Source organism: Cynara cardunculus (genome assembly GCF_001531365.2).
Source record: "Cynara cardunculus var. scolymus isolate 2C chromosome LG 17, CcrdV1, whole genome shotgun sequence".
In the NCBI taxonomy this organism is placed as follows: domain Eukaryota; kingdom Viridiplantae; phylum Streptophyta; class Magnoliopsida; order Asterales; family Asteraceae; genus Cynara; species Cynara cardunculus.
Window position 1 is genome coordinate 1412496 of NC_037544.1, and position 9446 is coordinate 1421941.

The window sequence follows — 9446 nt, forward strand, 5'->3', positions numbered from 1 at the left end:
AGTTATTGTATCTTCTTTAAATTTCAAATCAGGAGTAAACTTCACTTTTGGTCCTTAAACTTTGTCAATTTTAACGTATATCATTTCTAAACTTTAAAAACACGGATTTAGTCCCTCACATTTGTCATTGCATAATGGTTTTGATCCTTTTTTAACGGCCGTTAACTTTTTTCATTAATTTTAATTAAATAAAGGCTATTTTAGTCATTTTAAATATTTTTTTTTGAGTTCATCACCACTTGATTAAATGAAGAGTAATTAACCAAAATAGTCATCTTGGGTTACCTTTTTTAAAAGGGCAAATTGTATGAAAAAGTAACGTACCTTAACTTAATTCTTATTTTGAGTTACGTATTTTCAAAACTTCCATTTCGATACTTAAGATGTAAAATTTTAAAATATTTAAGTACTTGAGTAACCGGTTGAAGCAACAACCGGTTACATGTTGATATGGCGAGTGATATTGTATCAAACTCAGTGTTATTTGCTGATATAAATATCTTAATCTAACCGGTTAATGCTTCAACCGGATACTTAAATGTTTAAAACTTTACATCTTAGATATCAAAATGAAAGTTCTGAGAGTACGTTACCTAAAATATGAATCAAGTTAAAGTACGTTACTTTTTCATGCAATTTGCCTTTTTAAAAATTAGCCACCAATTTTCATTTTAATTTTCCACTTTTGTTCGTTGACCCACAAGGCTGACACTGCAAAGCCACCTTTTGCTTGTGGTGTTAGACTTTTTATGATATATAATGTGAAAAAAGAAATTTACGTTTTCGAGGGTAAAACGGCAACTTGCGATGCTACAACTTGTTGTGCAACAGGCCAAATCTAAAACCGCAACTTGCGCTTTTGGCTTTTTTTTGCAAGCATTTTTCTTAGTTGTTATGATATAGATATTTGTTTGACAGTTGTTGAATTGTTTGATGCAAAATGATTAAATAGTCCGAATGATTAAGAGGCTCTCATGATATAATGCAAAATGAAATATAATTGTTCGGTAACTATTTACAATGGAATTAGAGCGCTGAATGGTTAAGGGAGACCCAAAATACAAAATCATTTAGAAGGTTCTAAGACCATTAGGATGCAAACTTTTTTTTTTTGCCAAACAAAAGATTCAGATACCGACTTTTAATGGAGCTATTAAGAGGTAAAAAACAACCCTTGGTCTCTTTCCATCTATTCGCTTAGACAAGAAAAACATAGATTTTCAAAAACCAAAAGTTAAATTGCAGTTTTAGATCTGACCCGCAACATCGCAAGTTACGGTTTAGGCTTGTGGCACCACAACTCGCGGTTTCACCTTCTAAAAATGTAATCTCATTTTTTCACAGAATATGCCAAAAAAAATCCACCACCGCAAGCAAAAGATGGCTTCTTGTGTCAAACTTACGAGATTTCAGACATTTTGAAAAAAAAAAAGAAGCGTCGGCTATATTTAAAAAAAAGATGGTTAATACGGTTAAATAGGTTAATTTCTCTTAAATGACTAAAATACCCTTCATTTAATTAAACTTAACGGAAAAAAGCTAGCAAACGTTAGAAGAAGAAACCAAAACCGTCACAAAATGACAAACGTAAACGACCAAATCCGAATCTTTTAAAGTTTAGAAACAATACCCGTTAAAATCGACAAACTTAATGGACCAAAAAGCAAATCTCCAAATTTCATTTGATTGAATTCATTTAATTTAAAGATAACTCGTGAATGTCTTTCTCTCTTTAATTTCATAGCTGTCAGAAAATCTTTAATTTTTTCATTTTGAACAGAATTGCTTGTCATTTATTAACGCCACTGAACACCTTCTCCTTCCACTTCAAAATCAAACGAAAACCCTTTAAATTTTGTGAAAGTTTGCAGCTTTTTGAAAATGGGTTCAAAAGGGTTTCACTTTTAAAAAGGGGAAGAAGAAGAACAAACAAGAAGCTTTTAAGATATGCCAACAGTTTGGTTCTCTTTGAAGAAGTCACTTCACTGTAAATCGGAGCCATCAGATGTCCACGACCCGAAATCCAAGAAGCATTTAGCCACAATCTTGACCCGAAAGCCCGGTCGGTCGGGTTGTTCGAGGTCCATAGCAAACCTTAAGGATGTCATCCATGGCGGAAGCAAAAGACACTCGGAGAAGCCAGTGAGTTGCAGTCCTAGATCTATTGGAAGCAGTGAGTTTCTAAACCCGATTACCCATGAAGTTATTCTCAGCGATTCAAGGTGTGAGCTTAAAATCACTGGTTTTGGTGGTGGGTTTCATGATGGCAGCGGAGGCGGTGGCGGTGGCGGTGGCGCCGCCGCCAGCGGCGGTGATGGGTCGACTTTTGTGGGTACTTTAATGCCTGGTACACCTGGTCCTGGTGGTGGGCATCCAACAATGCATAATTTCAAGAATCAACAAAGAAGAACACTTTCGAATTCGTTAGATGGGAATGGAATTGCGAATTCTGGTCATTTTACAGGGAAGAATGGAATTGGAATGCCACAAAAACCTAGAGTTTCATTGGAGACAGAATCTTATGGGTCTTCTGCTGGTACAGTCACGTGCCATAAGTGTGGCAAACAGTTTGGAAAGTGGGAAAATCTTGAAACCCATCATCTCTCAAAGCATGCTGGTAATTTTCTGTCTTTTAAGCCATCAAGATTCAATCTTTATGTTGTTCAATTCACACTTCTTGATTTCACCCCCATAATGGTGTTTATTCATATGTGAATTTTGAAAAAAGTATGGAACTTTAATCCAGATTCTGGTGTTTTTGGTAGTTACTGTGATTTTCTATTCCTCATTTAATCCATCAAGATTCGATCTTTATGTTGCTGAATTAGCACTTCTTGATTTAGCCCTCATAGTGGCGTTTATTCATATATGAATCTTGAAAAAAAGGTATGGAACTTTAATCTAGATTTTTGTCTTTTTTGGTAGTTACTGAGCTTATGGAGGGTGATTCATCAAGAAAGATCGTCGAAATAATCTGTCGATCGAGCTGGTTAAAGTCCGAGAACAGTTCAGTTCGAATTGAGAAGGTTTTAAAAGTGCACAACATGCAAAAAACACTAGCCCGATTTGAAGAATACAGAGAATTGGTGAAAACCAAAGCTAGCAAACTTCCCAAGAAACACCCTCGATGTCTAGCCGACGGAAACGAACTCCTGAGGTTTTACGGAACCACAATCGCTTGTTCTTTAGGCATCAATGGCGATTCTAGCCTCTGCATTTCCGACAAATGCTGTGTTTGTCGGATCATAAGAAACGGGTTCTCGACAACCAAGGAACTCAAGGGCGGTGTTGGCGTTTTCACAACTTCGACTAGTGCCCGAGCTTTTGAATCGATAGAAGTCTCTGATGACGGTCCAGATACACGAAGAGCGTTGATGGTGTGCAGAGTGATAGCCGGGAGGGTGCACCGGCCGTTAGAGAACATTCAAGAGATTGCCGGGCAGTCGGGTTTTGATTCGTTGGCCGGGAAAGTCGGGCTTCATTTGAATATCGAAGATCTTTATTTGCTTAGTCCCAAAGCTCTTCTTCCCTGCTTTGTGGTTATCTGCAAGCTTTAGTGAAATACATATTGGATGATGTCTTATTGGTTAAGCTCTTGCCAAGGGTTTCTTTAGATAGAATTGTGCATCATTTTGGTTAGTTTCCATATGTTTTTCTTTATGAATTCAGCTACATTAGTGCATTCATAAAAAGTTTTGGATTATGGATCTTTTATGACTCTGTCCACAATCCCACAGTAGAAAACGGAGGTTCCAACATATATCGAGAAGAAATAGCAAGTCTATTCGATGTGGGACTATAACACGCTCCCTATAACAATGGCTAGAAGTCTAGAAGAGACGAAAATTGTTCTGAGAGTGGGCTAGACGGGCAAAGATTGTCCCAAGGTGTCAAGACCCCTAGACCGGCTTTTTGTTAGCAGCTTAATAAGTTGACGAGACTCGCAACATATTTGGCTAGCTATACGTAACTGTTTGGCAGTGGGTTAATGATATGAAAGTGGCTTATTCATTAAGCTTCTAGGGGGAGCTCATACAAGAACTATTTTTTTTTAAACATGTCTCTCTCAGTTAAAAACCACACTCTTTTCATCCATGAAAAAATCCTTTTAAAAAAAAATCTTCTCAATCTATAGTCTTTACTGACAGATTAATCCATACAAGATTTAATGAAAAAACCAACCAAACCAAACAACTCTAAATAGACCTTGGCTCTAAGAGAATATGTGAAATTCCATTATTACCCTCCAAGACCAAGAGAGCCCTGAACTAAGATTAGAGGTTCCAAAATATGTTAAGAAGAAATGGTTTATATCTAGCAGACGTAGAATTCTAACACAAACACACAAGCGATCAACAAGACCTAATCAAACGCTTACCTCGATAAGCGCTTACAAAGTCACATTACTTACCGGATGAGTATGACAAGAACCAAGAATCTTACCCATTAAGAACAAGATAAGAACCAAGAGTCTTACCCGATAAGTGAGGGCGATAACTCTTACCACGGTTAGTGCTTACTCAGTAAACTGTTGCATATGATGCGATTTTTGTTGACTAAAATCTTACACGTTAAGTAAATGATAGTGTAAATTTTACCCGTAAACACTTACCACGTAAGTGCCCATGAAATAAAAGTCGTACGTCATCTTGGATTTCGTCAAATTCGTATAAAAATTTAATACCCAAAAGAGGGAAAGTGGTCCAAGATTACAAACATATCTGTTACAAAATAAGCAACTTGGTGCAGTAAAATTTTGTTCTTGTCCCTTTTGTTTCCTTTCAGGAATTGTTGCATGAGGTTAGGAATCCAATCTCTTTTCCACAAGAAAACAACAAACAAAGCTTAAGGTACAACTAACTACAGCACCAAAGGAAATAGCTTTTGTATTGACCTTTTTTCAAGATTCTCTTGAACCCATATATCAATCAGTAAATCAAACTAAACAAACACAGTATATCCCATTTTCGAGAAAGGGGTCTAGGAGAACGGTGAGATGTATGCAGACGTGACCTTCATCTCAAAGAGTAGAACGACTGTTTCCATAATGCTAAAACATCATTGCATGGTTTAAACGGGAAAATTGTCCAAAGTAGCCAATTATGCCTCCCCGCTTCACTTTATAGCCACCTTTTCAACATTCTGACCAAGATAGCTCGAGATTACGCAAGTAGTGCTTAAACAACTTGTGTTTTCCTGAATATAACACTGGAAAAAGTGGATTACACCAATTACGTAAATGCTACTAACGTAACGTCCGGCTATTTCAATCAATTTGTTGAAAATGTACTATAAAGAGAAGGGGAGGCCTGATCAGCTATTTTGGACAATTTCCCATTAAGATGTTGTATGGTACATGCAAAACCATACCACTACAATGGAATGAAATTGACACATTTTAAATGAATGAAAGCAGTTGAAGAGACAATACTCAAGATTTGCTGTCTAAGGCAGTTGGCATTTACTCTTTGATGCAGACCCTTCAGTATCTTGATTGAGGGGCCTTAAATTTTGTAGTTTCATGGCTAAAAAACTGTCACATGTGTCAAGAGTTATGAGATGAATTGACGGACGTCCTCCAGCTCTCACTTTCTCTGTGTTTTGGTTGGAGGAAGAAAGCCATGTTGCATGCAAGATTCAAGTGTTTGATGTATTACATCCAGCAATCCATACTTGTATCTGAACCCCAAATCTTTCAGCTTCTTGGAACTGATCTCAGTAGGGACTGATGTCACTTCTTCCTCTGTAACTCTGCAATAATGGAACAGATCAAATCTTGAATACCCCATCTGGTGGTGTTTGGGATTGCTTATTTGAAACAACTTATGCTTTTCTACAAAGGTTCTTATCAACTTATTATAAGTTAGAATGATTTAACTTCTTTCAAAAACTCCTTATTACTGGTTCGGCACCGGTATAAGTTGTTTATCCAATTACTCAAAAGTGCTTATTACTGGTGCCACACCGAAATAAGTCAATAAGTTGTTTTTGTAAGCAATCCCAAACACCATAAAAGATCAAATCTTGAATACCCAAACCACAAGGGTGGTGCCTGATTGGTTTGAGCTTGGCTCCAAAGGTCAAAAGTGCCTGGAGGTCCCAGGTTCAAATCCAAGAAGAATCAAAAATCCCTTTGTGGCCACGGAGGTTCAAATGCGGTGACTCCGGGCTACCTGCTTGTGGTCGCCCTGGGATTAGTCGGCTCGCATAGCGGGTTGGAAATCCAGGTTGATAAAAAAAAAATCTTGAATACCCATCTAAAAAAAGATCAAATGTTCAATACCCATCCAAAGGAAAATTGTCCAAAATAATCATTCCGAACCTCTCAATTCAGGGTCTGGTTGATGATGAGGAATGAAAATGAGAATGGAAATGAAAATGACAGGAAATGAAAATAGGAATGAATTTTCAGTTCCCCAAGTGTTTATCTAGGAATAAAATTTTGAGCTTACGGAGGAATGAGCCCGTTATATTGTAGAAAACCAAACAGTTTCTTTTATTCTCATTGATTACTGCTTAATACATCTAACCAAACACCCCCTCAATTTATATCCGCTTTTCTACATAATTGACTTTAATAGCCAAGAATTCGCAAGTAGCACTTTAGCAACTTACAAAATCTACTTTATATATATATATATATATATATATATATAATATAATATTCATAAAGTAACACTTGAACAAGTCGCAAAAGTTGTGAAAGTGCTATTTCCGTCATCTCCAGTAATTTCGGTCAATTGAGTAGAAAAAGTCCGATGAACGGAATTTGGGAAGGGGGTGGGGAAGGTAAAAATGGCTATTTAAGACAATTTCCCCATGTACAAAAAGATCAAATCTTCAATACCCACCTTTGTAAATTAGGGGAAGGATACAGTTTTGCTAGATGATGAACCAATTCAGAGATTGTGCAGCTATTGGTGCAGCAGATGTATCGCCCTTCGGCTCGATCGTGCTCCATAAGGTACATGTGAGCATTGCATATGTCTTCCGTATGAACCAAAGCAACCGAGCCCATTCTTGAATTCACAGAAGATAATATCGGTAACAGTTCAGAGTCGCCTACGTGCGGTCAAAATTCAAAATCAACATGTTAGAGCAGGAAGCGTGTAGAATCATCGATCCATGAAGAACAAATGCTGAAAACCTGTTAGCGGAGAGAGGAGAACTCGAATGCTTAAGGGAACGGTCGAAGTGAGGAAAGGGCCGGCAACGGTGGTGGTGATGATAGATACAAGACGGATACCGTTTTCGTTTGCGAATTGAAATGCGGCGTCTTCGGTTAGACGCTTGGAGAGCACGTAAACCTGCATAACGAGTAATCTTGGATTAGGAAGATGTAATGCTTTTACAGCGGCCAGTTATACGGCCACGCTGTTGGTGATTTTAGTGTTATCAATCATTTTGGTGTAATTGTGATTTAAGAGGAACGGAGCGGGTGATAAGACATTCATAACGTGATGCTGGAGGTGCAGAGTACACACTCACAAATGTTGGTTTTATCACCTTAGAGCATCTCCAACAATTATGTCATTTTAGAAAATTTGGAGATCTGAGAAAAGCTTGCTTCAAAAGCTTCGGTGAACTCTCTTCTAAAATAGAAAAAAGTAGGTGAGAGAAAGAAGAAATCTCTAGATTAGGAACTTGGAAGAGAGAGAAAATGTAGCATACTTGTTGAAGATGTTTTTAGGGTCTATTTATTAGCAGCTTAATGAGCTTAATAAGACTTACATCTTGATGGGACCCGTAAAAATGAGGTTCTTATAAGATCTACCGTTGTAGATTTTTATGTAAGTTCTTAATTTGATGAGTCGGAGATGCTCTTATAGAAAGGAGCTTTCTCCAGAAAAGCAAGTTTTTTTTCAAACGTAATCCGAGATAAAAAACATGCTTTATCTATCTATAAAAAAAACCTTTAAAAAAATCTCAATCTATACAAACAGATTAATTCACTCATACAACTTTATTCATACAAGAATTACTGACAAACCAACCAAACAGCCCTTTAGATCGCCATAAAGCAAAGTCCAAAGGGCAGTGGTCCATTTCGATAAGAGCTTCTGAGTTGCCTTCGGAATCAGAGCTTCTTAACATGTCTCTGATCCGTTTCGATCTTATCTATCAACTGCCTAACTACCCGTAGGTGGAGTTTCAAATGAGAACAATACCATTTTACAAGAACGCAAGAACACCTAAAACAAACAACCATCACATATGATACTGTATCGGGATAAACTAGTGTGTGGGTGCCTTGAGCCGGTTGTCTGATTCAGGTGTTCTCGCCATGGCCGGATCTCTTAAACCCCAAGCAAGGTCCTAAAGTAGAATCATTTTTGGAGTATTAAAGTTGTACACGTTAAACTTTGAAGGGTGCTCAGGATATTAAAAATACAAGAACCAATCAACAAAAAGACCCAAAAAAATTGGTTTCAAATCAACCAAAACACCAAAAAAGTCTCTCGAAGTCAACCAAAAACTTAAAAGTCACTTGAAACGGTGGAATTCGGTTAAAAACACATCGGACAACTTTGCCGGCATTTGATCCACCTTGAATGTGAACCCGCTCACTAAAATCTTGGGTCCACCATTGGTTTTCATTTGAAATCTTCCCGTAAAACGGTACAGTTCTCGTTTGATCCTTCCCCACCCTCGTAATCGTCGATTTCTCGTATAAATATATATAAAACATCGTATCTAGAAAATTATCGATTTACCCAACCACTTGATTTTCTGTTCCAGATAACATCAACGGACGTCCGACAAGATTCGTGCACCACCGGCAGCCATTCTCCGTGGTCGTTCCGAGCAGTCATCGTACTAATCGAAGATGTGAAAACAACTCGTTTCACAGATTTCGATCTCAAACACGATTTCAGAATGTTCAAAGCTCCTCTGATCGAAGGATCGATAATATCAGATTGAACATAATTATCTTGAAAATCATCAACCCCCCAAAACAAAACCAAAAAAATCATTAATTACTCGATAATTAACTTAAAAAGGTACGATTAAACTAAACTAACCTCGATTATCAGTAGGTTTAACGATAACTTCCATGGAAGCAGCAACATGAAAGACGCCATGGCAGCCATTAACAGCATCATCGAAGCTTCCTTCTTCATTCAAATCAGCTCTAAACAACCGTAATCGATCGCCGCCGCCCCATAACGCCAAAAGATTATTACAATTCGCTGATAATTTCAGAAAAAACCCCAAGGTTATTAATCAAACAGTAATCGGAATCGTAGGAAAGATGGATACGAACCAGGGTTCCGGACGGCGGCATGGACGGAAAAACCTCTTTCGAGAAGGGATTTCACAAGCCATGATCCTATGTAACCTGTTGCTCCGGTGACACAGTACGTCCGACCACCACCGCCACCACCAGGATCAGTCTTTTTTTGCTCCATTCTTAATAAAGCCGATCGACGGCGGCCGGTGGAATA

The 9446-nt window shown here is 37.8% G+C and overlaps 2 protein-coding genes across 2 annotated transcripts; one reads left to right on the forward strand and one right to left on the reverse strand.

Moving 5' to 3' along the window:
- The first annotated feature begins 1856 nt into the window (after positions 1–1856).
- LOC112501080 lies at positions 1857–3636 on the forward strand. The gene is made up of 2 exons (XM_025104736.1): positions 1857–2617; positions 2926–3636. Exons 1-2 carry the CDS (start codon positions 1948–1950, stop codon positions 3555–3557), a joined length of 1302 nt encoding a protein of 433 aa, XP_024960504.1. The 5' UTR covers positions 1857–1947; the 3' UTR covers positions 3558–3636.
- A 1909-nt stretch (positions 3637–5545) lies between these two features.
- Positions 5546–9446, reverse strand: LOC112501036 (putative anthocyanidin reductase). The gene is made up of 6 exons (XM_025104672.1): positions 9266–9446; positions 9024–9191; positions 8715–8932; positions 7148–7307; positions 6852–7062; positions 5546–5751 (listed from the first exon to the last, which is right to left on the reverse strand). Exons 1-6 carry the CDS (start codon positions 9408–9410, stop codon positions 5586–5588), a joined length of 1068 nt encoding a protein of 355 aa, XP_024960440.1. The 5' UTR covers positions 9411–9446; the 3' UTR covers positions 5546–5585.